General features: G+C 38.8%; 2 protein-coding genes across 6 annotated transcripts in view; one reads left to right on the top strand and one right to left on the bottom strand.

Moving 5' to 3' along the window:
* TNFRSF11B (TNF receptor superfamily member 11b) lies at positions 1–27,779 on the bottom strand. Its single transcript, XM_007188813.2, has 5 exons — positions 27,524–27,779; positions 9,107–9,476; positions 5,066–5,257; positions 3,148–3,372; positions 1–1,222 (listed from the first exon to the last, which is right to left on the bottom strand). Exons 1-5 carry the CDS (start codon positions 27,551–27,553, stop codon positions 834–836), a joined length of 1,206 nt encoding a protein of 401 aa, XP_007188875.2. The 5' UTR covers positions 27,554–27,779; the 3' UTR covers positions 1–833.
* Positions 3,181–27,942, top strand: part of COLEC10 (collectin subfamily member 10) — a 237,312-nt gene continuing 212,550 nt past the window's right edge. For all 5 annotated transcript variants that reach the window (XM_028168180.2, XM_028168181.2, XM_057532458.1 and 2 more), the window contains exons 1-2: positions 3,181–3,317; positions 11,199–11,289. The gene's annotated coding sequence lies outside the window, so the exon portion shown is untranslated. The remainder of the gene's footprint in view (positions 3,318–11,198; positions 11,290–27,942) is intronic.

The following is a 27,942-nucleotide window of genomic DNA, read 5'->3' as shown; positions in this document are numbered from 1 at the left end:
AGCGATGAAAAATAATTTGAAAACTTTAATGATGTTGTTTATATAGTAAAAACATAAAATCTTTTAAATAAGGTACATTCAGTTTCTCAGAGCATCTAATATTCAGATAATTTATATTTCATACACTTTCCAACATTAAACAATTGACTAAATAATGCATTTTCTATAAAATGATAATTCAGTTTACACAGGTAAAAGTATATTACAAAAATACTCTACACAGGAAGAATGGCAGTACCTATTAGGAAATGTTACAAATGTTCTGTTAAAAAATATATTTTATCTCTTTCATTTGTCATAATAATAAACAGAATATATATTTTTTTCTTTCTAAAATTAAGTCTTACACAGTTTCCCTTCAGGATGGTAATATGTACAGACCTTATATCTGAATGAATATAAATAGCAAATACTATAATAGTGTTACAGATATATTAGTAAATTTTACAGAAAAAAAATGGCTTTCTAATAAAAGCCTCTAGTACAGCTGAATTCTCAAAGCTATTTAAGTTAGACATTCCCATGTTTAGTAAGGCACAATGGAGTCTAGTTTATTTCCAGTTGAATTACTGCAAGCAGTAACAAGGAAAAATATAGTCAGTAGATACTGGACCAAATCTGTTAGTTGGATAAATTATTTGGGGTTTATTAAACTTTGGGGAGAGATGTGAGTTCTTTCTCCGCACCATAGTTTCTTTTCAGGCCCTGTGGCCAAATCTAGTCCTTGGTGATGAGAAAGAAATCATTGTACCCTCCTCAAGCGCCTGAGAAACAGTTTACTCATTTATTGGATCTGGTCCCTGGTGAGGAAACAGCTCAATGACCATTTCCGGTTATAAGCAGCTTATCTTTAATGATTGGACCTGGTTCCCTATCATTTCTAAAAATAGCTTCTGATATAATCTGTACATGGTGAAACTGTGAAGGAACCTGATGGTCTTCTTCAGACTCTGAGTGACAGTTTTGGGGAAGTGGTATGTCTTCAAGTGCTTTAGGGCATGCATCAGGCCCTTGCGGGTGTCTTGGTCATCATTTTTTATTCTCCAGAGGCTGAGAAGCTTCAGGATTTGATCACTTGATTTGCACGTCTTCATTGTTTTCTCAATGTCTTCTGTCGTCACTTTCTTCCCCGGCAAGCTTTCCATCAGCCTTCGAAGCTGCTCGAAGGTGAGGTTCATGTGCCCAATGTGCCTCTGCACGCTCTTTTCACAGAGTTCGATATCTGCATAAAGCAAAAGCCCAGAGACATTCACGTAATCCACCTAAAGCCACCGTAAAAGTACCCTGAGGCAAAAGGAGGTTCCCCAGAATTTCATAACTTTAAGGATAACCTCCTCCTTTCCTTTTGGGGAGGACTTAAGTAATGCTAGTTATTTCTGAGAATTGAGTTAAATATTATTTTGTGTTACACTAGGATAATATGCTTTCCTATATTCTAGGCATCCAACACAGCTTTGTGAAAAGCCCAAATTTGGAAAATAACAGTGGGAAACTACAGACACACCATTTTCTAAGAAAATTTGGAGAAATTAAAAGTGTAACCTTTTAGGAAAAACACAAAGTTAGCTATTTTATAATACAAACTTTCATTAACTGATACCCAATATATGTGCTATTTGAAGAAGGTCCTTCAAACGGTCTTTAATAAATAGCACCAGGAGATCATCAACACAAAGGAGGAGCCGTGAAAACCCAATAATATGAGGCCAAAGAACAGTAGGATACACATGGCCTGGAGAATATTTCAGTAATGAGCTAGGACATAAACATAAGAGGGAGTAAATAACGTTTCTATTGATGACATGAGTCATTTATTATCTGTGGGCCCAAAGGCAAGTCTCTTCATCTTTCTGGGCTGAAATGTCCTCATTTATAAAATAGGAAATTCGGTCCCTTCCAATTCTAACAGTCTCTGATTCTCTCCTTCCCTCTCTTTTTGCTTCAGGGCTGATTATACTTTCAAAGAATAAATTTTGTTTGCCAAAAACAGAAGACAAGTTTACTCTTTGCACAAGTGAAACCATTCAACTGTTAAAACTGTTAGTCGCCTAAGATCTGTTGCCTCAGTTTCAGATGTTTGAGGCTTTAAGGTTGCGTAGGACTCCTCAGTCATTTAACTACATGTGAAGAGCAGAATGGCTTTCTCCTTGACACTGTCTGCATTATGAAAACGCTCCCTCATTTTTTCTGCCATGTCCTCCCAATGCTAATTAAAGTCAGAACTTTTTCTACTGTGTATCCTAAAGCTTATGGTCCACACTGGATGAAACTTACTTCCTTTTCCCCTCCAATTCTCTCCCATAGTAATACACACACACACACACACACACACACACACACACACACACACACACACACACACACACAGTTTCTAAAGGAGATTCTTTATAAAACTCTAAAACATGAGAGTACTTGGTTTTAACTAGCCCTTTTCTCCAAGAAGCGCAAACACTTTGCAGACCTTATCTCATCAATCCTCACGACATATGCTATTAAAATGGTAATCTTAAAATAGGCTGTGTTCAGATGCAGAGAACAAACGTATGGACACCAAGGGGGGAAAGTGGCGGGTGGTGGTGGTGGGATGAATTGGGAGATGGGGATTGACATGTATACACTAATATGTATAAAATAGATAAATAAGTAAATAAATTTTAAAAAATAAAAATAAAATAAAATAGGCTGTGTTGTGAGGATTAATGAGAGGATACCTGTAAGACACTTAGAGGCTCTCTGGAGAGAATTACCACATAAATACAACATAGTTTCTTGGTAGAAATGCAAAGTAAGATCTAAAGTGGTTAAAGAACTTCTAGATAGGCCAGAAGGGATGCTCCTGAAACTGCTAAGGGGATCCAGAGTCAGATTTCCTGAGGTCTAGTCCTGCATTTGAAATGTATTATCTCTCCCTTTAGAGAGACACTTGAAAAAGAAATTGGGGAGTAGAGGAGGTGAGAATAAAGCCTCACATGACTGCTCTAGGAATAGTGTATCCACTATCACTTGATGAATACGTTTTCAGTCCAACAATCATTCCCAAAGGGAAACATCATCCACACAACTAAACAGGTACATAGTCTTGTTTCTGTTGTATGATAAACAGGTGTTCTGATTTCTGATCGAGTTGTTTATTTCAGGTTACCATACCTTGGATGATCTTCTTGACCATATCTTGGTCTTTGTTTTGATGCTTCCATAACTTCAGCAGCTGGAAAGTCTGTTCTCGTGAGCTGTGTCGTCGTTTTATCCTCTCTATGCTCTCTGCATTCACTTTGGTGCCAGGCAAATTGTCTACCAGGACACTGAGCCAGTTCGGGGTAAGCTTTGTGGGAACAGCAAACCTAAAGAATGCCTCCTCACACAGGGTCATGTCTAAAGGAAGGTGGGAAAACCAAGAAGATTTACTCAATAATTGGATTCTTGGACATCTAAGGGACAAAAATAATAATAATAATAATAGTAATAATAAAAACCAACACAGTTGAGTTTTCCAGGATATTGCATGCTAAAATGAGAAGTTTGAATAAAATCAATCTTCTGTTGCCTGGTCTTAGTGGCAGATCACCAGTCCAACTGGGTTTATGTCCTTTTTAATGTTCTTTTAGGGCATTTTGTGGGGGGAGAGTTTAACAAACATCTAATAAGAATGTATTATTGCTATAAATAAATTACAGCAAAAATTCTATATATATAGCATAATGTGTATATATATGTTAATATATACATTAACATATTTTAATATAACTATGAAATATTTTGTTAAAGGTTTAGCTGGTGTCTACAGGTTACTTCACGATCAATGTCAAATCACTGTCTTTAAGGGAGCTTGAAAAGTAATCTGAAATAGTGTATTATTTTCTGCACACACACAGACACATAGTTTACCTTTGGGAACAAGGATGGATACCGATGTATAAGCGTACATTAAGTGGGAAAATAATCAAACACAAAAACATGTCATTTAGAAAAGAAGTGCAATGGCCTGAGTGTCTGGGTAGGGTTGGTATATCCCAGGGATTAATAGTTGATTTTGGATTCATTAGGTCTGGGTTTGAATCCTGACTCTGCCATTCAAGTTCATACATTAACTTGAACAAACTTTACAGTATTTTTATAAAGATTAAAGCCCATATAGCAAAAATGTCTGGCATATAGTAAGTGCTCAAAGAATGATAGAAATAAAATTATAAATGAATTAAAGAGAATGTTAGAGGTTACCCTTCTTACTATCCCTTCCCTCGTTCCATTATTTAATAAGAAAGCAGAAAAGCTGAATGACTTATCTAAGATTTTTACAACACAGTGAAAGAATGTTGGAACTGGATTTGAATCTTCAATCTCCCAACCCACATTCCTATGTTTTATATACTTCTATGTTGCACAAAAAGATGTTTGGGGAGAGTCAAGCTGATTAAATGCTAAAAGGTCAATCCTCCTTGGTGTGATGAGTCCTTGGTAGAAGGTCTGAGGTTAGTGTGGTGGTAGGAGTGGCAAGGTGAGGACAGCAACCTGATTAGTGCCATCACCAACATGAGGTACATTCAGGTAACTTGAGCTTGGAGCTACTGACCTTTCCTGAATAAAGAGTTTAAGACAAGTACAGGAACTTAGAACTTCCATGCAACAGATGCAGTAATACCACAGGTAACAAAGCCAGTATTGCATTTCTAATTTGTCATCTATGTATGTCACTATGCTTCTTTGTTGCCAATTTATACTTTGGTTAATAATACAGGTATTCTTAAAAGTGATAAAAATGCATAGCTTAAAAAATTCTGCAATTTGGACTCTGATCATCGAGCCTTAAACAAAATCTTTACACCACCCCGTTCTCCGTGGGTAACATTTGATTCAAGTGTGAAAGCCAGGGTTTGGAGCATGATTGTGAGAAGATGGGAACTTTTTGAAAGATTTTGAGTTGTGGCTTTAGCGATGATGCACAGGGAATAGCCTTAGTTGGTTAAAATTCAAGAAAGGGAAAATATAAGTTTGACTAAGAAGGGCCGGAGGGTCTTGTATTCAACTCAGAGGTGGTACAAAGACTGATATTTTGAAACATAATTACCTATTCCACATTTGTGAGTCGATTCACTGTTTCCAGAACATATATTGTCATGCGTTGCATTTCCTTTCTGGGTTAGAAGGAGCCCAAATGCACTGCAATTTGTGTGCTTTCTACAGGGTGCTTTAGATGACGTCTCATTGGAGAAGAACCCATCTGGACATCTTTTGCAAACTGTATTTCGCTCTGGGGTTCCTACAGAAAATACCAAGCCATTTAGCACATTCTTCTCAAATACTTTCGCAGCAGATACCATCTTAACAGAGTTTGGATAAGACTTTTCACTTGATTTTTACTGCTACTATTATATTGCACAGAACTTGAGGCATTTTCATTTTTCACTTCATGAGACAGAACAAAACTTCTAGAGTTAGCCCCTTAGGCAGTCTCCCCTACTTGTAATACAAACACAAATATGTCTTGTTGTTACCTACAAGCACAAAATTGGGGAGGAAAGAAAAGAAGGGTATGATGTTCAATTAGTCCTGCCTGTGCTAAACTGTCAGTAAGATCTTTTCGTCAACCATATTCTCCACACAATTATTACTGGGAAATCATGAAGATAACTGCTGTGTAGCTGCTGTAATATCATTCTTTGAAATCAGTACCCAGGGAATGCTGCATCATTAAATTCCAATCAGTTCCTACTGAAGTTCCTTCTTTCCTGAATCCTAATTGTGAAGCAACTCATAAGTATGCTAACCTTGAGAAGTAAAAATTTACAACATTATAATAAACTTTTGAAGGTGGCAATAAAGTTGACCGTAGACTCAAAAGCGTAAGCCTGCAGTTACATAGTAAATGGAAGATGATATACCATTTGCTTAAACTGTTGAGTCTGAAAAGAGCACAGTCGTTAAAATTCAGGAAAGGGTGACTGTAAGGGCATTTTATTTCATGGTGGAAAGATACTTGATAAATTTGGGGAAATCATTAGCAGGAAAACTTGAACCAGTCAACAACTAAAGATGCTATTAAAAATAAATATCTTCAAACCCTTGACTCTATGCCTGGGTAGATCATACACTGCAGTGTACTTGCATATGAAAATACCTCCATCTAGTGTAAGCTAGTTGAACAGATTTAGACTTTAATATTCAAATGTAACTTTTACAGGCCAATTCTGGCTGACGCAAGATACCAAATACTAAAGGGACAAATGAAAGCTACAGAAAGTTAATAAATTTCATTTATTAAAATTTTCAGCCTCCCATCTCATTGTATCCTTTACCAAAACCAGAAGAAAAGAGCACAATGGATCAGTTTTAGTTTCAACTCTGGCTTCTTTCTTTTCTAAAGGGATTGATGACGCATTGACCAATAGAAATGACAGACGGTTGGCAGAAAAAAAAGAGAAGGGGGAACCATGCATGAAACCTTCATATGTTAAATGCCATTTCCAGGGTTGCAGTGACATCATCTTAGGAACCACCTTAAAAAGAAGTCTATTTTTTAAAGTACTTTCTTGCTACACTCCTCTCCTTAAATGGGATCCAACTTGATACCAAATTCTACAGTATCGTAAGCAGAAGTATTTGGACAGAGATTCCATGGTATTCTTTCATTGCTAATATTCTGGGGATAAATGGTCTTGGACATCTGGATCCAAGTCTCCCTTTGCCAACTTCACAAAGAAGAATCTTGTCATTCTTCACATACATGTTGATGGCTTGGGTGTTCTCATGTGTCCCAATGAGAAAGTCATAGGTACAAGACATTCTTTCAGGTAATTTAGGCTTTAAAGTTCTTTACCAAGAGGAATCCAGGAATTATAGAAGGAAAGTTTCTTAATGTATTTGGAGGCTTTATGTAATGACCTTTCTGAAAACGACTCCCCTCTTTTATGATTGATAGAACTTCTTATAAAAAGATGTATGCATCTAAGTAAATGATTTTGCCTTATTAATATCAACAGAAACATACAAAGTACAATCTGGCAGGCAAAATGTGAAATAGAATGGCAAGAGGAGTTTTGCTTTTCAGTGGAGAATTCACCATGCTAGCCATAAGCAATTACATAAGAATTACAGGACTAACAGGATGATGTACAGTTGATCCTTGAACAATGGTGGGTTAGGGGCACCAACAGTCTGCACAGTCGAAAATCCCATTATAACTTTATAGTCAGCCCGCTGTAGTCGGGGTTCTGCACTCACAGATTCAAGCACCTGGGATCGTGTCGTACTGTAGTATTTACTATTGAAAAAAAATGTGCATACAAGTGGACCTGCGTAGTTCAAACCCATGTTTTCAAGGGTCAGCTGTAAAATATGGAGAGGAGAAGACAATCTGGCTTCAAAACAACAACAACAAAGAATGATTATTAAATACTTTTTAGAATAACACTACAGAATCTTGCCTTGTCTTTGGACTGGAAACCTCGTATTTTCCATGAGGAACTCCTTTGTAGGTTTCTAGGGAGGGAGCAGTGAGTAAATGAATAAATGTGTACCTTTGTACTAAGTCTTCTGGCTGCCTGCTTACTTCGTTCTACAAACAAATTTTCATGCTTATGTGAGAAAACTCCTTACTACTTCCATTATTTTTCAAAACTTTCTAGTTTCCAAGCTGCATAGCCCCTGCTTAATTAATTTTCCTACATATATAAATTACTGAATTGAATTAAATGGATCTGTTTCTGTTGGATGGGCTTCCTCCTCTACATCTTGGCTTAGCTTTTGAGTCCCAAAGTATCATCCAACAAAAGCTAAGAAGTGTCACCAATTTATTCCTCAGATACTCATACTAGAGGCATTTTAAGGAACTGTCATGCAATTTGCACCTTCTGTGATTAATTTTATAAAATTCGCAACTTACGAAACTTAGTAGTTCAATTTTTGAATATGTTTCCTTTGTAGGCCTTTAAACCTAAAATGTTTATAATAATTTAGACTCTATATTACAACTTCTGAAAGTCAAAATAGTTACGAATAATTAGCATCCTCAAAACCAACCAGTCAACCTGGTTGACTGTCAACCAGGGGTGATTTTGCCATCCAGGGGACATTTGGCAACGTCTGGGACATTTTTGGTTGTCACAACTGGAGGAAGAGTGCTATTAGCATCTAGTGGCTAAAGACCAGGGATACTGCTAAACACTCTACAATGTGCCAGACAGCTGCCCACAAAAAGAATTATCCAGCCCCCAAACGTTAGTAGAGCTGAGGCTGAGAAACACTGCTTCAGACTGTGTAATTGGAACCTGTACCTATTACTGCTTCCTCCAGGAAAGTAGTGAATAGTCTTAATTTTCCCAGGCCAGGAGAGCATGCAGACTATACCGAAGCTTCGTGAATGTAGCAAAAAACAAAAAAAAAAAGTGGATTTGCAACTTTAAAAACTTCAGTGCACACTGGCCTTAACCTATGCTATGCAAAATGCAAAAAGAGAAAGTACTTTGTTTGTAGACAAGTACTTACTCTTGGCTTGACAGTCTGCTTTGTCTAAGATAAAGAATAAGCTCATTGAAGAATGCTGCTACCATCTTTATCCTCCCAGACACTCAACTGCCATGCCAAAGGAAGAACTAGCTTCATTTTTAATAATGAACTGCATTTCCCCTAGCCATTCTCATTTCTTACATAATTAATTATAACTACCCATTGTTAGCATGCCAGAGCCTCATTAATATCAGCATAATTACTCTCTTGGTATCAATTAACATTTTTGATGTTTGTCAGAAAGCACTGCAGTTTGCAGCTCTCCATGCTGAAGTGAAACACAGAGGTATAGCTCAGCTATATACAGTGCAACTCAGAGTGTGTCCCTTTAAGAAAGAGCAATCAATCATGCATCTCATTAGAGAGTGATTTGCTGCATTTGAGATTTGTAACTAAATTGCCCCTTAGTGGCAAAGTGTTCCTCTGAGGAATGGTTCTTTGGCAGCCATCCAGACACATAGTACATACCTAGCAGGTTCCATTACCTTTGCAATTTGCTGTCCTGCAATGTCACCAGGACAAACGTGTTCCCTTAACCTTTCCCTACTACCTGACTTTGTATGATGCTAATGAATTTGGCCACATGTTGGAAGCGGATGCATACCAGTGTGTAGCACTCCAAATCCAGAGGGACAGCTCCTATGTTTCAAGCAGAACTCCAGCTCCAGGTAGCGCCCCTCCTCGCATTCGCACACGCGGTTATGGGTGCGATTGCACTCCTGCTTGACGTACTGCAGTTCCTTGCACACTGGGCTGCAGTACAGACACTCGTCGCTGGTGTGCCAGCTGTCTGTGTAGTAGTGGTCAGGACAAGGGGCACACAGGGTCTTCCGCCTTGCTGTGCAGTGCTGTTTTAGGGAGGTGCCAGGAGGACATTTATCACACATCAGCTGACGAGAGGTTTCAGGGTCATAATGAAGGTACTTTGGAGGAAGGGTTTCCTGGGTGGTCCATTTAATGGAGATGTCCAGGAACTAGAAGAAGAAAGGGAAATCGTGGCATGTTAGCATGGAAATGGGGTGGCCCTTCTGTGCAAAAGCATCATTAACCTCAAAGAGTCCTTTAATACCTGAAGCCTCATGCCCTTCCTGCCTACTGAGCTACAACCACAGAAAGTGAGTTCAGAAGCCATAATTCTTGCCTCTAAGTAGCTTAATCTCAAAGACCAAGATGGCAGTAGCAGCAAAACATATTAAGTAAATCTAGCTCATAGATGGCTGGAGTGGAAAGCTCATCAGAACAGAAATGATTACACTTAGATGCACCGCTAAATAACCCATGTGCCCTGATTGACACTTTACCTCCCTGGGCTTCAGGCTTATCGCTAGATTAGTGAGTTGGGTGAACTAGTGGTTCTCAGAACAGCTATACCAGAATCACGTAGACACCTTGATAACATGTAGATTCCTGAGATTTATATCCCTAAACATTCTGGTTCCACAGATGTGAAGTTGGGGCTGGGGATTTAAAGATCTACTGCGGTGATTCCCATGTGTGGAGCCCATACGCAATAAATATAATTTATTCACTTGATGATAGTTATGTCCCAGGCTCTGTTCTGGGCAATTGGGATACAGTAGTGAATAAAATAGTCAATAAACTCTGTCTTATGGAGTTTACCATCCAACTGGGGGAGTAAGAAAATAAATAACAAATTACACATAAATTATACATGAGAAAATAAGTGTTGTAAAAAATGATCAAGTAAAAAAGATTGGAAATATGGAGGGGAAGGTGGAGAGATTACAAACTTTAAATGGGGTGGTCACAGTAGCATATTTAGGACGAGACGATATTTTTCTTTTAGTTTTCCCGTTCTAAGATGTAATGATTCCAAACATATGGTAAAGTAAACAGTTGGTGATTACAGTCATTCCGATCATTCATTCACTCATGCAACAGATATATACTGCATGCCTACCAGAAATATACCAGAAATATGCTGGTGAGTAAGATACGATCTTGGGACTTCCCTGGAGGCGCAGTGGTTAAGAATTCGCCTGCCAACGCAGGGGACATGGGTCCGATCCCTGGTCTGGGAAGATCCCACGTGCCACGGAGCAATTAAGCCCGTGAGCCCCAACTACTGAAGCCCGTGGGCCTAGAGCCCGTGCTCCACAACAAGAGAAGCCACTGCGATGAGAAGCCTGCACACCGCAACGAAGATCCAATGCAGCCAAAAAAAAAAAAAGAAAAAAGATATGATCTTTGTCTCTGTGCAGCTGGTAATCTACTGGAAAATTCCTAGAATTTTAAGACATATTTCCTCCATAACATCATATGGTGCAGTCTTGAATCTCATAGGTGAATGATGTCTAGAAAATTAAATGACTACCTCTCTTAAGGTTAATTGGGAAAAACTTCATGCAGCAGGCAGGGTTTCAGAGGTTTCCATCCATAATGGCCGAAGAGCTGTGTGCATAGGAGAAAGAAGATTTTGCAGGCAAGAGTGCTGCTTGGGAAGGCAGCTCCAAATGGGTATTCTATCTTGTAGTCTAGATCTCAGAAGGTCTTCAAGGGAACACTGAAGTAGTTCTTCACACTAATTAGAAGAAAAAGTGTTGTTTGTGCGTAGGGGTGGTTTGTTTGGGTTTTATTGTTTGTTTTTGGTACAGGGATCAACACTGACTGTTTTCAGGCTTTGGGAAGGTGGCAGGCCAAACACAATAATTTTTTCCAAACTCTCTTCTTTGCAGAACTCAGGAAATCTCACAGAAACCCATTGACCTGGAAAAAGTGTGCCAAGCAAGGGAAACAGCACTCCCTTTTGAAAGAGGAATAACAAAGGTAAAGAAAGGCCTTTTTCATAAGCATTTGGGCATTTTAATAAGTAATTCTATTCACTTCTTATTGGGACATGACAAGGGTCAGGGATGTCTGGACCTAATATGAGCTGATAAACCAGATTGAAAGAATAAAATATTTCACGTAGGGCCATGGACTTTTTAACTGAGAGGAATTTTCAGAGTGCTGTGATGTAAGGGACTCCTAACCAGCAAAAAGTAGAATACAGTGCAAAACCGGGGCTGCTTCGGTGGTATTTTCAGGATGCTCTCATGACCCGAGAGTTTTGGGGAAAAGTACGTTCTTGAATTTCCCTGGGGTTTTCTATTGGCTCAGATAAACTGGGTCAACATTAGGAGAGAGAAGTGGACCGGTAACGAGTGCAAGCTCTGGTTTGGTATGGATTTTTTGGAAATAGGTGGAAACGGTTCATTCAGCACATATCTATTGAGCATCTACTGTGTACCAGGCACTGCGGAAGATCTTAGCATGTGGTGGCACACAAAACAAAGATGCTCTTCAAACTGCTCACAGTCTAGTGAGGAGGCAGAGACCGTAGAAGTAAAGGAATAAATAACTGCAGATAACGATCAATGTTTTGAAGGAAATGAAGCAAGATGAACTGACTTTGTTGCTTCTTGGTCATTCGAATCATATTATGCTATATTTTTCAAGGCCCCTGTGTGGGTTTGGCTCCAATATTTCTAAAATATTCAACACTAGGGAATGAAGTTTTCCTGATGCAACTCGCAAAGACACAGGAAAGCAATGAAAAATGCTTTTTTTCTCTTGATGGTCACTTTCAATTTCCTGAAAAGCCACTTTTGAGGGTTCTGTTCCCTCAAGAAGCTCAGCTCAGAGGTGCATAGGGACGCCTTTGTCTTGCTTGCTGCTGCTGAGTGAGCCCCATCCTGGTAGGGCTAGCACTCCTGAGACTTACCCCCGCCTGACTTCCCATCACCCCCCCTTTCTCACACCAACATGGCTCATTTACTCATCGGCTGACCCTTTTCTCTCTCACCAAGAAGTGATGAGGGTGAGATGGGAAAACCGCACAGATGGTGCTTGTGTTGCTCACTACAAGCAACCACACAAGTGCAAGACCTGCCCGAGAACACTGATGCCACTTGTATTTTTCTAGGCAGTTGGACATGACACTGTTGGTTTCCTGAAACCATGCTTAGGAAATTAGTTGCCATCTCTTCAAAATACAGGGAAGCTTAGGTGAAACGAATCCACAGAGAAAAAACAAATAAATCAGGTTGACTTAAGGATTAGAGAGCCATTATAACGGTGAAGGTCATTTCTCCTCGGCTACCGCATGGAATGATCGTATATATTTTTTAAAAATCGGAAAGCCGTAAGGAACTGCAGACTTGTTTTCAGCAAGTTCCATTGGGCCTCTGTGTTTTATTTGAAAATTTTCCACTTTGGTAAAAAGACAGAACTCTGCGTGGCCAAAATTGGATACTGAGTCTCCCTATCTGGTTAGCCCCAATTCCTGCACCGAATTTCTGGAACCAGTTACTGGACAGAGGATGGGCAAAATTAACAAAGCTCTTCATCTCAGTCCTCTCTCTCACTTTCTTCTGCCTTTCCTAGAAAAGCAATGAAGAAGAAGCCAAAGGAGGACAGAGCCTCTTAACACTGGCTCTATCTCCTTTGCCAGCTGATAATATTTGAAGTCTAAGAAGAGTTCAAAAATAAATTTTTCTGTGAAGTGCATAACATAACCACTGATGAATTTCTGCAAAAGCTAGGACACGTACATAGGTGTCTCTGCAGAAGCATAAAGTGCTGTCTGTAAAAGAGACCAGTCTGTTTTGGGTTATGCTTGATTTTTAGAGAAAAATTAAATGGAATTTTCTCTCCATTTTTTCTTTCTTCCTCTCCCCATTCCCTATCCATCCATCCTCTCGTGTAGACCCCTAATCCTTGAAGGGAATCCAAAAGTCCTCTAATCTAGTGTTTCCCACCAGTCCAGGAATCCTTCCTGAAGCCCCCCGTGTCTCTTTTCTTGAAAGGACAGTTCAGGCTCCATCTGTAGTAGCTTTGTCCCTCTCCTCACCTTCCATTTTTCTTTTATGTTGGACTGTGTTAAAGAATGTTCTCTTTCAAACCCAACCATCTTTCCTCATCTATCAAATATTAGCAGGTGATGGTCGTGGGTGAAGGTGATGGGTGGGCTGAATTAGTTGTTCTCTAAAGCATTTTCTGGCTCTACCATTTTTCTTTCTATCACTGTAATATTGACAGAGTTTAAGTAGCCAGTGAACTTGGAAACAAATGTTTTGCTCTAACCCCCCTCCTACTTCTTGTTCCACTCTTTTATTTGTAAAACCCCTTTTGACAATATTTTGCTTTACTGTGCTTTGATTTACTGTGCTTCACAGCACAATATATGCGTTTTTTACAACTGAACGTTTGTGGCAACCCTGTGTTGAACGTCCATTGGCGCCATTTTTCCAACAGCATTTGCTCACTTTGTGTCTCTGTGTCACATTTTGGTAATGCTTGCAATGTTTCAAACTTTTTCATTATCATTCTATTTGCTGTGGTGATCTGTGATCAGTGATCTTTTTCTTTTTCCCCTGGCCGTGCCACGTGGCATGTGAGATCGTAGTTCCCCAACCAGGGATGGAACTCGTGCCCCTGCAGTGCAAGCACAGAGTCTTAACCACTGGACCGCCAGGGACTTCCCTGTGATCAGTGATCTTTAATGTTATTATTGCAAAAAGATTACGACCTACTGAAGGCTCAGATGACAGCATTTTTTGACAATAAAGTACTTTTCAATTAGGGTATATACATTGTTTTGTAGACATAATGCCATTGCACACTTAATAGGCTACAGTATAGTGTAAACATAACTTTTATATGCACTGAGAAACCAAAAGATTCATGTGATGTGCTTTATTGTGATATTCCTTTGATTGTGGTGGTCTGGAATCGAACCCACAATATCTCCAAGGTATGCCTATACTGCAGAACTCTCTTATCAACCTCCAGTTCTCAGATTCACCCATGCCTTCCATTCCCTCTGTAAAACCAAGGGCTGCCCCAGCACGCTGAATTCTTAGCCATGCCTTCTCCTTTAGCGTTCCAACTCCCATTTGCTCTCTTAAAAAAAAGTCAGTTGTATGTTTGCCGCTGACTCTGTTGATGCTCATTGTATGTATGTGTCTGTATATGCTGTAGTTGTAACTATAGTTAGGAGACTCAGATATTATGTAAACCAGTAAACATGGGCGTGAAAAAATTATTTTTCTATGAAAAGTAAATTGAATGCTTGGGGGATGACTTGATAAAGATGAGGCATGGAAAAACAAAACAACAACAACAAAACCCTACCATAGAATTTGAGGTAGCTGAGTCAACTGCAAAAACAAAATGGGGAAAACATCCAGAAGGATTATGTAATCAATTTATTTCAAAAATGTCTTTAAGTTCCAAAACTGAAATGGATGGGCAACACATTTTAGATAAGGGTTTTGTAAGAAAGACAGCATGGCACTCCAGGTAGCCAACACAGATTCTAAGAAAGGCCTTGACTGTATCTCAAAATACAGGTGAATGAATGTTTATTTAAATGTTTTAAGTCAAAATAAAATATTTAAGATATAGGTATGTAATTTTTATTATTAAATGCTTTAACTGATCTTTCAATTAATCACATAACTCTTAGTCCCAAACATAAAATTTCTAAAAAATTCCCCATATTTAGGAGTTATATGGTAGTAGAAAGAAAAATGGGCAATATGAAGGTAGAATTCTGTTTTGTCTATTCCATTCTAACAAACACACATTAAATCTCTGTGCCAGGCGGTGAACTAAAAAATAATCTTTATAACACATTGGTTGGTACCTACTTTATGATGTTTTACCATTATCATCATTAAGTCTCCACAAGCTACAAAATGAGTCTTAGAATGACCAACCATCCCAGGTCACAGTTAATTAGTAGAGGCAGAATTAAAACCCAGAGCACGTGCTGTAGAATACTATTGTTTGGCCGAATCCTTTAACATTTACTAAATGCTCTAACTTATGCTGTAGCCTTCATGCATAGTCCAAAAGTAAGCCCTAAAATGCTAACTTTTCATTCAGATTCGAGAGCATAGTGTTAGGAGATCACGAAAGTGAGAAGATCAACCAAAGCCTTCCCAAAGTCTAGATGAACTGATGATGATTTTTCTTTCTTTGTGCTAAGACTAGCTCTTGTCCAAAGTTACTGAGATGGAAATTTCTTAGATGACAAGTGATTTCACTACAGCAGGCTACCAGTATGTGCTTCTCCTTAAAGGATACAAGAATACACTTCCTCCAGCAAATTTATTTTTGCATGATGCAATGCAGCCAGTCGCATACCACTGGGCTTGCTCTCTCTGGTATGCAGAACCATGAGTGACCCAGTGGGTTTCCGTTTATGGAAAATTCATTAAAAGGAGCCCACACAAAGCTTGAAATAACTACTTGGTTTGGGAGTTCCTTTTGTGATCCCTCGTCATGATCTTTGCCGCAGAAAACTATTTGAGGACTATCCAGAGTTAGCTAAACTTCTGGTCAGTTTGGAAACCATAGTATTTTACAGTTCATCTTAGCCAAGAAAGGAAACATTCAGGATATATATCATGGTGAGTTTCCTAAAGATCTCTTGTAGTATAAACTATAAAGCTTATTTTTTTTTAAAAAAAAAAAACCTCTTTTCCTATGAAGGTTAGTTTACTTGACTTTCTATAGTCTTATAGGTATGATATATTAGCTGATTGCATGGGGAGGGAGGTACTAGAAAGAGCAAATAGAGAACATGCCCATGAATTCTGACTACTAGATATGTGGTGTTGCCGTTAATTACCAACAGCAGGAGGAGGAAACAGTTATGGAGGAAGACAAGGAATTTAGTTTTGGATCTTCCAACTATGAGACTCAAGTGATGATGTCGAGTAGACACTTAACTACATGTATTGGGTATTCAGGATAGAAACGCAGCTGAAGACACAGATTTCAGGGTTATGAACACATGAATGGCTCTAGAAACAGAGAATAGGATGGCATTACCCAAGGATATTGTACTTAAGCAAAAAAAGATTAAAATGTTAACCTTTGGAACCTACAAACATTTGCAAGATGGGATGAAAAAGAGGAGGGAAAAAAAAGTAGGGATATCACAGAAAGTTTCAAGAAGAATGCTAGATGGATAATGTATAATAATATCTAAAAAGCATACAGCTTTTAGATCCATTAGATTGATGTGAATTAACAGGAGCGCTTTTAGCTGGAAACCTGCATACCAGGGTTCCAAGCTCAGTTCGACCACCAGCTTAATAACCCTTGGCCGTTATCTTACCTCTAAAATGAGAATAATCCTTATTTTATCTATCCCTATACAATTGTTTTAAAATTAGTAAAGGGACACAAATAAACTTGGTAAAGAATAAGATTCCAGACAAGACTGAGTCATTATTACATATGCTAATTACATAAGAGGTGGGAAATGGGGGACATTTTGAATCAGACTCATTTTAGGAGACATTTTGAAGTTTCTTGTTCAGTAGGGAGTAACACACCTAAAATATGCCATAAGTCGATTATCTATCCTATTCTTAATCATCTCCAGGAAAAGCATCTCTGACTTGTTTTTAAAATCAGTTTCAGTATCTTCCCAACTTGTATCACTTGCTTGGTCTAAGTAAAATATTTCAAGGCAGTTCCACAGATTTGCTTAGAGGGCTCAGATAGAAAAGGATTTGTTTCCATACACCTTAAATGCTTAGCATGGTGCTTATACATAGCAAGTATTCAATATATCTATTTTAATTTTATTCAATTCAATAGATATTGAGTACCTACTATGTGTAATTAGGATTACTGGTGATTCTACAGACACAGATAAATAGCCTCCATGTAAAGGATAAATTTTCAAGGACAAGCACAAAATCTGCAGTTTTCTCGTCTGTAAAATGAGAGTGATGACAGAATTTGCTTAAAGGAAAATTTTTTTAAGCATCTTTCATTTTGCTTGACATCTTGCATGTACTGTTCCATTTGTATTTAGCTTCTATTTTAAAGGTAAATGTGTAAAAAAGCGGGTAGCTTATTTGAGAGGTTTATCTCCTGCTGCCAGTTCCCCACCTGAGGGTCTACCACTGCTTAATAATTTCCACAATAGCCAGGATTAGGTCTCTAGGTAAGGATGTAGAGCAAATGCGTTAAATCTGTTCATCTACTAGGAACTGATTTGCTGCCAACAGCTTTTGCTAGGTAAACAGGAGAAAGGAAACACAAGCAATTATGATTTATTAGATGAATCACTGGGCCAAATTTTACACTCTTTCGCTTCCCTTGGGGCTGAAGAACTGTCTCCAGGTAAAACTTAACTTTAAATGCGTTTTTTTTGGTTCCCTTCAAGAAGTTTCCTTTAGTTGTTTGGAGGCTTTTTAAATTAATTAGCAGTACCTTGTTTATGTTTGGAATCAACCAGAATTGTCAGAACAGATTTGCTTATGAGGCTTGTGCTGCTTCAGAGGAGTTTTACAGATAATTAACATTTGATAGATTAACAAATAAATGAGAGACTCCCTAAGACAAAAGAACTTGTAATGCAGGTAAACACTTCAAACTTCCTGAGGGAGATGTGTAGAAATCTCCCACATTTTGGATCTCAGATCTTAATATTTCTTCTCTTGGACTTCTATTAATCACCAGATTTGAGATATAGCATCAATTCTGAAAATTTCAACTCAACAGCAGGGCTGGTTGCAATTTTCCTTATAATTATGTCCATTCAGACCCACTTGACAAGCACAAGGGTGATATCACTAGTTCAGTTTTCTGGCTACAGTCCCTGGCATTTTGAGCTCAGAATGGGCAATACATTTCAGTATGTTGATATTTTTGAACATCAATTTTTAAATTCCATTTTATATCTACCTTTCCTCAAAGATAATACGTTGCTTACATCATCCTGTGAGTCAGTCTGGTTGCTAATGATCTAGATTGAAGCCCAATCAATATATGGTCAAGGGCAGCTGGTGAGAGAAAGTTAGAAAAAAACAGCCATGGCGGTTATGAAATGGAATAGAAACTAGAAATGGAAATGGAATAAAACAGGATGTGATTTAAACATGTAGACATTTATCTTGTGCCTACAACATGCAAAACATCAAACTGGAAGCCCTGGGTGATATGCTGAATAATAATTAGTATATTATAACATCATTACATAGTAGGCTCTATACTGAGCCCTTTCTTCCCATGCTATTGTCATCCATCCCCTCCAACCACCTCTGAGGTAATAGTATTAACCCCATTTTATAGATGAAGAAACAGTCTCAGAGAAGTTGAGTGACTTGTCAAAAGTCACAGAGCTAGTACACATCTGAGCTGGGATTCAAATCCAATCTTGTCTGAACCTAAGCCTTTAACAATTGACTATTCCCCCTGGAAACCTGCAGTATTACGAAGGAGATGGGCATATAAATGATCACCTATGACACAATGTAAAATTCAGTAAGATCTATATTTTGTCTATCCGTCCATACATCCATCCATGCCATCCCATCCCCTATCTATCTGTCATCTATCTATCTATCTATCTATCTATCTATCTATCTATCTATCTATCTATCTATCATTTATCCCTGTGAATAAATTCTTCTCTCTCTTCTGTCCTGGAATGCAGCAGTTCACACAGCCTCTCTGGAAGATGGTCTTGTGAGACTGAGCAATCAGTTGCACTTTATACTAAGCAGCGGCTTCTCAGTGATGCACCCCCTTGAAGTTGCCTTCCTTCCTTTTTTGCTTACTCTTCTTTCGCCCGCTCTTGCTTCCCTAGGATTGCACTTTTCTAATAAGGAGCTAAAATATAAAGTGTTTGCCTCATGCTCTATGCCCTAATGGGTTTGGACTTAGAATTCAAGTCCAGTAAGGAGACCAGGACATTTAATTTCAACAGAAAAAACAAAGACAGAAACATGGTGACCCCCTCCAGCTGAAGGAGGAGCTGAAAAAAGGATGAAAAAATACATTGCAATCACTTTGACCAAGGATATGACGCTGAGCCGCATCCCAGGACATTCTTAACCCCAGCAGAGAAGAGAACTCTGGTTGAAGGAACCCAAGAGCTTTGCTCTGCTTTATGGGTATTTTTCACTGGACTCAGCTGCTAGATGTAAGCTCCTACAGGACAGAAAAAACTTCTCAGCCAGGTCACCTTAGGGAAAATTACTTAACTTCTCTGAACCTCAGTTTCCTGGCCTGTAAAATAGATACCAATCTCCGCATTAGAGGATTTTTGGGAAAATGAAGGCTGTTAGCATTGCCCTCTGTCCAGGACCTAGGATGATATAGAAATTAGTATCTGGAACATGGTTGGTTTGCTGTGAAAGAGGGAAAGAGAAAAAAATGTTGGGGGTCATATAAGTGCTCCTATGTGGAAGTGACTTCTATCATTTACACTCACAAGTCATTGCCAGAACTATTCACACCCCTACCCCCTTCCTCCCCAGAGAAAACTAAGAAGTACAATCTTACCATGTTTCTGGAAGGGAGGAGAATGGAAAATGTTTACAGACCGCACTAACGACTACATCATTGTTCAATAACCATCACTTGCACTTTCTAGTTGACCTTTATTTTAGTACAATCTAGTTGATTTTTTTCCTTTTTACTGGGTGTTAGAAGAGACAGGAAACAGTGTGGGAGCGGAGGGATGTGTCTAACAGCCCATGTAGAGTTCCAATGCAGTATTTAATGGTCATGCCAACCCACCCATTATCACGCTTATTTCACCTGAACGTTTGACACTTATTCCAAAGAGCAGAATGCAGTTGTCAAGTACTTCCTTGTGAATACAAATTGAAAACTCTGCTCAAAAGGAGTCTTAAGGAGATTGCTGGTGACCATAATTATACCGCTTTAGTAAATCCTGAGGGTATGTCTTGGACCTGGCTTCTAACTATATGGGATATGAAAATACACACATTAATGGCTTCTATGCTCGCTGAAGACAAAAAGGACTTGTTTCAGAATGAAAAAATAGTTTTTGGTTTAAAAGAGTAATCTGTGATCCTAAAGCCCAGAAGTCTTGCTACTTAAAAGCAGGCGACATTTCAAAAGCTGCTTCCTCTCGTGATCTCATTGACTTAAACAGAATTTCTTATAAATGAAACCAATTGGGCAGAAGAAACTTTGACAATTGCAGCAAAATAGATTTTTTTAAAAAATTTCTTTAGTATACTTTTTTCATAGATAACTAAGTCCATTTGATTTTTGTATGTCTGGAATATTAGCTAGTATATACTAAAAATTTTTGATTCATTTTTTAATGACAAAGGCTTAAAACTAAAGCAGACCTTCCACACATCACCTGGTCCAACACCCCTATTTTAGAGATGAACAAAGTAAGACTCAGAGAAGTGAAGTCACTGACTGGACCTCAGAGTCTAAGGCAAAACTGAGAAATAGGATCCCTTGCTTCTTGTCTGCTGTTGTAGAGCTCTTACTGTCATTACACCCCACAAATGAATTCCTAAATTACTTGTGTTGGTGTTGGTGGTGATGCCAGCTGATGGTGGAGAGGGGCTTTCTAAAGAATGAGGTCTTGATATCCATATTTTCTAAGAATAAAATAGTTTTTTTGAACAAGAAAGTACCATTACATGGCAAGGGAGATTTGGGGATCAAAGACCAGAGAAGAAAACTGAATTTACTAAAGGTGGTCACAAAGCTTAGATGAATTACTATCTTGTTTTAAATCTAAATTCATCTTGACACAGATTTTCCTACTTTAAAGTTGATTATTTAAGAGGCTCTTATAGAAAATGCTTCCAAGGTGCAGACTAAATTGTAGTGAAAATCCTAAGGCAGTAGTTTTCAGTTTTAAAGAAGATGCTTCAAGGAAATTAAACAATGTTTTCACAGTATTAAAACTATAATACTAAAGAGATGGATTTTTTTTAAATCCCAGTAAGAAAGTAATAAATCAGGGCTTTTTGGAGCACACTACTTTTTTGGAAGTATGACCTTCAGAAATGACCTTTCATTTCCTCCCGCATCCTCTATCCATTTATGGTCTGGCTGATTCAGGTGCTTCTGAGAAATTAGGGTGAAAAAAAAAAAACCTACCCAAGCACCTGGAAAGTTATGTCACCTTGTAGTTGAGAGAAACCATTTTAGTGTGTCTGTAGACTGTTCTGGCCTTTGGAACATTCATTTAGCAAGGCCAGGTAAAAGTGAGAGGGAGCGGGTACCACACAGCTTCTTACCTAATGTGTTGTAACACTATTCTTATCCCTACAACTGTCTAAAAGAATTCTTTTTTTAGACTTTCTATGCTAGTTACCCCAAAATAAATATTCTGTGGTAGTGAGTTCCAAAAACTAATTACATGTCACATAAAAATACCGTGTGTATTTCAAGTTGGCTATACCTCACTCTTTCTTCTTGCATAGATAGTTTACAGATGTTGCTAGGATTTCTGATTGACTAGTTCCTGCTCTTGTGGGTTGCTAAGTTTTATTTTGATTTTTGTTTTCTTTTCTAAACATGGCTGCTATTACTGTTCATATTTGCATTTTGTTTACCTGACTATCAATATCAGAAATGTACTCTGGAGCTGCTTCCTCCTTTCCTCTCGTGCCCTGTGAAATATCCTTCCCTATGGCATAAAAACAAACAAACAGAAAAAACAAACAAACAAACAAAAAACCCATTCTATGCTCATGACCCAGATTTTCTTATCTCAAGTGCAGGCTTCCCCTGTGCTCTGAACTTTTTTGAACCCAAATGCCTATTTGACATCTCCATTGGGATATTTTACGAATGTATCAAATTTATCAAACCAAGAATGAACACTTAATGGGAAGATCAAAAAGGGGATTCAGCTGAGGTTAGGTAGCACCTGCAAGGGTATACGTATAAATCTGGTTCATTTTTGTTGCTCTCTTAAGAATGGACCTCCACGACGGTATTGGTATGTATCTTCATAGTAGAAATGGACAAAAGAATATTTAAAATACTGGTCAGGTGGGTAGGGTGTTATATTTATATTTTGAAATAGATCAAAGCTAACATTAAAATGTTAGATCTCTGACAGTAAGCTACATTCTGTTGGGATATCCATGGAAATTGCTGGTAGGTTATACAAACACCCCAGCAAATCTCACCATAGCTCCTTTGACTCAGCAAACACACATTTAGTGTCAGGCACTGTGCAGACCTGGGGGCTGTAAATATGAATCAGATGAAAATTTATGTTTGCAAAGAGCTCATATTTTGTTTACCACAGGTGTAGTACTATCCCCTAGAAGTTCTGGAAATTTGTGGGTGATTTCTATTGTCACAGTTTCTATGTGCTGCTAAATGTCCCCAATGATCAAGAATAATCCCATGTCCCACATACTTCCAAATGTCCTATTGACTGATATAAGTGATCTAAGTTAAAAAAAAAAAAAAACCTATTTATCATTATATGAGCCTGGATTCAAACTCCATTTTATATATTTATACACACACACACACACACACATATATACACGCACATATATACACATATGTAAATATATATAAATATATATATACACAAACACGTATACATATGTATATACATATAAAGTGGTTTTTGCATGATTTTTATACGTATTGAATTTTCTAGGAATTTAACAACATAAAATTTGATAGAGGGTTGTACTTTACTTTGTTTAAAACTTTAGCGAGGGGCTTCCCTGGTGGCGCAGTGGTTGAGAATCTGCCTGCCAATGCAGAGAACGCGGGTTCGAGCCCTGGTCTGGGAAGATCCCACATGCCGCGGAGCAACTCGGCCCGTGAGCCACAATTACTGAGCCTGCGCGTCTGGAGCCTGTGCGCGGCAACGAGAGGCCGCGATAGTGAGAGGCCCACGCACCGCGATGAAGAGTGGCCCCCGCTTGCCACAACTAGAGAAAGCCCTCGCACAGAAACGAAGACCCAACACAGCCATACATACATACATACATACATACATACATACATAAAAAGAATGTAAGCAGACAAGAATATCATTAAAAAAAAAAAAAAAAACTTTAGCGAGATTTGTTCTCCATTCAAAAAATCACAGCACCAAAGCCAGGACTGATCATGGTTTTGAACACCAAAGTGACACATGTGCTCCCGTCTTTGTTCCTCCTAGTCTGTTCATGGCAATTCTACGTAAAGATGCTAATATAACATTACTTCACTGAGTCTTCTAGTGAAGCTTATTTTATTATAAATTACTTTCTTTTTATTTCTCCTTTATAGTATAGTTATGCCAGTATATTGATTTTTTAAAATTCTGTATGTAGGTAAAATAGATGTGCTCTAAGTTTCATTTCAGGAGAGCAAGGGTGTTGTTACAAAGGGTTTTTTTAATAAGTGTATGGAAGAAGTCTGATCTGATGGAGAACTACTGCTCTATAGGGTAAGACACTCAAGTACACAGATAATGTGCTCCGTAGTAACAACATCAGGGGTAGCCAAGCATCATTAGGCAAGGCGTTGAATAATGCAAACATAATTTTTTATGAAATTACTCTTTCTCTGAAATATACTTTCCAGTCCTCTTTTTTGGGGCTGCAGAGGAGAAACTCAGGCTAAAGGAAATACTGCTGGTCAACGAGATGCAAAAGGAAATAATGCTTTTCACAGAAAGCTTTCACAAAAAGGGAACATGCAGGCGGGGGTGGGGGGGTGGCTGAGAGTTGCTTAGAGCAAAACCCAGCTGGCAAGTTAGTGGATAGGAGAGCAAGAATATTTGAGTGTGTGCTTAGCGCCCCTTTGATAGACACTGCCATAGCTCTCCTTCTAGAACTAAGTGGATAAAACATCTGGCACAGAAAGCCTTCTTCCCTGGCCAGTGGAATTTGACAACTGTGGTTTTAACCTAAGAAGTAAAATTAAAGACCAGATTGAAATTAGGAATTGTGCTGACGGTTCATGGGTGATAGAGGCCAGAAAGGTTGCTAGGGACAGAGGTTCAGGACTGTTGTGGACTGAGTATATGTTAGATTCTCCCCAAAACTTCAGAGTTATCATTCTCTTAAACAAACAAACAAAAAGGCTAGACAGATATACTCAACCACGGGGGAAGGGGAAGGAAACCAAAACAACAACAACAAAAGGAGGACCGATACATCAGGCAGTTGTCCGGAGAAAAAACATTTACTGCCCCCCAGTGCTTCACCCCGCCCCCCAGTGCTTCACCCCGCCCCCCCAACCCCAAACCCTGGTGTCTCACATTAATTCAGAGCTTAGCTTTGAGAAGGCCAATGGATGGTTTTAGAGCTCCATGATGGGACGTTTCAGCCACCAGTTAAAATCTAGGCCTAGACCGGGATGTTCCCAGTCTAGGGAGTCTCCTTGAGCAACCATGAAAGAAATGACTTGGTGATGTGACCACCTCATCTTGCAGAGTAGGTCTCTAATTAGCTACATCAGTGAGCATTCCAGAAAGCCCATGACTATGGCATTAGTCCTAATGACCACACCCCCTCAGTGCTTGCTTACAGGCATATCCTCTGCTCTCACAAAAATAATCTAGAATTGTAACTTTGCCTCACAATTTTACCTTCTTCCACTTCTTACATTCAGGATGCCTTGATTTTATCTCCAACAGTGAAACATTCTATTGCTCCTTCAAGGTAATAGTTGGTGGCCATCTCTCCCTCCTATGAGCTTCGTCAGCACTTTGTTTACATAATTCACTTGGATCTAGAGCGTCCTACAGTTATCTGTGAGCATAAGGCTAGAAGCTAGTGTTAATATGGAACAGGAACTTTATGTGGTTATCTTGCATGTGTGCATATTATTATCTCTACTTTATAGAAAACTAAAACTCAAGAGAGATGTAAATTGCCACACAATCTTTTATGGTACTGGTATTTGAATTTTGATCCAAAGTAACCAAACTCATAACCACTGCACAACAACTTTCTTTATGAGGTCCTGGAAGGCAAGATCTTTTATGTTCCCCAGTCACCTAGTACTTCTCCTTTTGTTATTCTTATTATACGTCCAATATCTGCTTTCCCCATTAGGCTATGTGGTCCATGCGGATAGAAATCGTGTCCATGTTTTCCATTCTGTCCCTAGTGCCTAGTGGCATGCCTGGTACAAAGGACTAAATAGCTGTAATGCTTCCAGTTCTTAGAACTACATCTTGGTGTTTACAGAAGGGCATTTGGACTCTTCATGTGTAAGTACAAAGTATCTTTTTTCAATTATTTATAAAATAAAGTCAATCTCAGAAACTACAGAAAGGGAAAGGGAAATCATTCCTATTTAAAGTATTTACTGTGTTCAAGACACAATAAAAGGTTTCTTTTCTGATAATGCTGTATCATCTACAATTAGTAGATGCTGTATTATCTAAATATATATCTTCATCCATATACAGACCAGATATCAAAACATTTGTCTACTTATTATTTTGAAACACTTATTATTAAGTATATATATTATTTAATGGAAATTCTAAAATTTAAAAGTTACTGATAATATGTTTATTATGAATTAAATCTTTGACAGCATATAAAAGGCTAGGAAGAATAAAAGGGTACCCATTTTAATAGCAGAATTATTTATACTAGCCAAAAACTAGAATGATTAAGTCACTTGTGGTGTAGCCACACAATGGAATACTACACAGCAATGAAAATGGATGAGCTTTTGTACATCCAACACTGGAGACGATCTCACAGTAGAACCTTAAGTGAAAGCAAACAGATGCAGTAAAGTACATAAAGTTCATTTATATAAAGTTCAAATATAAGCAAAACTCATCTCTGGCATTAGAAGTCAGAATATTGATTCCTCTGGCCACAGCCATAGTGGTGACAGGGAGAAAGCCCAGGAAGCTTCTAGGGTGCTGGTAATGTGGTGTTGCTTGATCTGGGTGCTGGCTCACAACTGTTCACTTTGAGAAACTCAGACACTTATGATTTGTGCAATTCTCTATATGTGTTCTGTTTTAATAAAGCTTCACTTTTTAAAAAGCTCTCCATACTATCCATATTAGTGAAGTTATTTTATATAATATACATATATACATACACACATACACATATAGGTATTATATGTAGTGGTGCATAAGATTAGCATACTTAAGTGTGGACTACTGTTAATCTACCTTTTCTTTAGTGACTTTGCTATTTATTTACTTATTTATGTTTGTGTATCCCAGGAACTAATTGGAAGACTTCCTAGCCTTCCATTCACTCTTTGTGGGTTGGACATTGATATTCATGCAGTTACTGCAACAACTTCCAAAACACATATGTGGCTTAAATATGGATTTTCCTATCCTTTCATGAATGTCTGATTCATGTCTCAATGCATTCCACACTCTCGTGACATAAAGGAAATAAGCCATTGGTCACAGAATAATCTACATACAAATCTCATTAATTTGATTGGTCAAAATCCAAATTAAAAACAAAAAAAGAAGCTAAAAGTTACAGAGTTTCCTTCTTTTCCAAATTGCATGTGTAAAATAACTTTTAGTTCTATTTAGTGCTGAACTTCAATCATTTCAACATATTTTAGAACCTAATTAACATTATCTCACCAGTATTTTCCACATTACATTCAAATTGAGAACTGAAATATCCCATTTTGATAATAAAAAGTTAGTAAAATGTTAAACTGCACAGTAAAGAATGTGTGTGCATGTGCGATCCTTTCTCTGGTGCCACTTATTCAGAATTTCCCGTAGCATTTGCTTAAGCGGGGAATGAGCCTAATGATATATCATATTCACTGCATCCAAACTTCATTCTAATTACAGTAGTTTTAAGCAGACTGACATCTCCCAACTTATCTTGATTCTAAGAGACCACTTTATTGCTAATGATAATAATAATAATGATGGTGATGATAATGACGCTCAGGTTAGCTAAGCAAAGATGGTATGAACCATCTGAGATGAAGAAAGACAATGAATAGAATGGATAAAACTCATTCCAGTAAAAACGGTCCAGAGCTCGTCTCTTCTCCATAAACCCAGCAGGAACTTTCCAGTGTAAAGGGACACCCTAGGAGAAGCACAATCAGTTTGAAAGAGGTCTCCTGTTCCAACCTGACCCCAGATCTGTCCCGGGAGAGGAAGCAAGTCGAGCTTTTTCCCCATCAGTCCTCAGGGAGGTCGGGAGACCGGGAGGCGAGAAGCCCCCCCCCCCCCGGCGCCCGGGGCACCGGTGCCCGCGTCCCCGGACCAGGGACTTACCACGAGCGCGCAGCACAGCAACTTGTTCATTGTGGTCCCCGGGAAACCTCAGGCGCTCGGAGGCGGCGGCGGCGGGGTGAGCGCTCCGGTGCGTCTCTGCAGCCCGTGCGCTCATCACGTTATATATAGTGTCCCGGCAACAGGAAGTATCGGCTTGGCTTTGATCATTCATTCCCTATCTGGACCAAACTTTGCACCTTTCTTTTTTAGGAACCTTGGGCGGGAGCGGGGGAGTGGGGCTGGGGTCCGGGGTTAACGCTTTCAGAGCCAGGAAGGAAAGAAACGGCGCGGTGGGGGGTGGCGGTGGGCGGTGCTGGGACGGGGATGTCTGGCCCCTGGGAGGCGAAAAAAAAAAAAAAAAAAGCCACCGGGCTGCGGAACAAGGCGGCTGCTGTCTCCGCGCGGCTCTGAGGTTTCCT

The sequence above is a fragment of the Balaenoptera acutorostrata genome, chromosome 17, assembly GCF_949987535.1.
Source record: "Balaenoptera acutorostrata chromosome 17, mBalAcu1.1, whole genome shotgun sequence".
NCBI lineage: Eukaryota > Metazoa > Chordata > Mammalia > Artiodactyla > Balaenopteridae > Balaenoptera > Balaenoptera acutorostrata.
The sequence above is the reverse complement of the archived record's forward strand: the minus strand, read 5'-3'. Positions and strand labels throughout refer to the sequence as shown.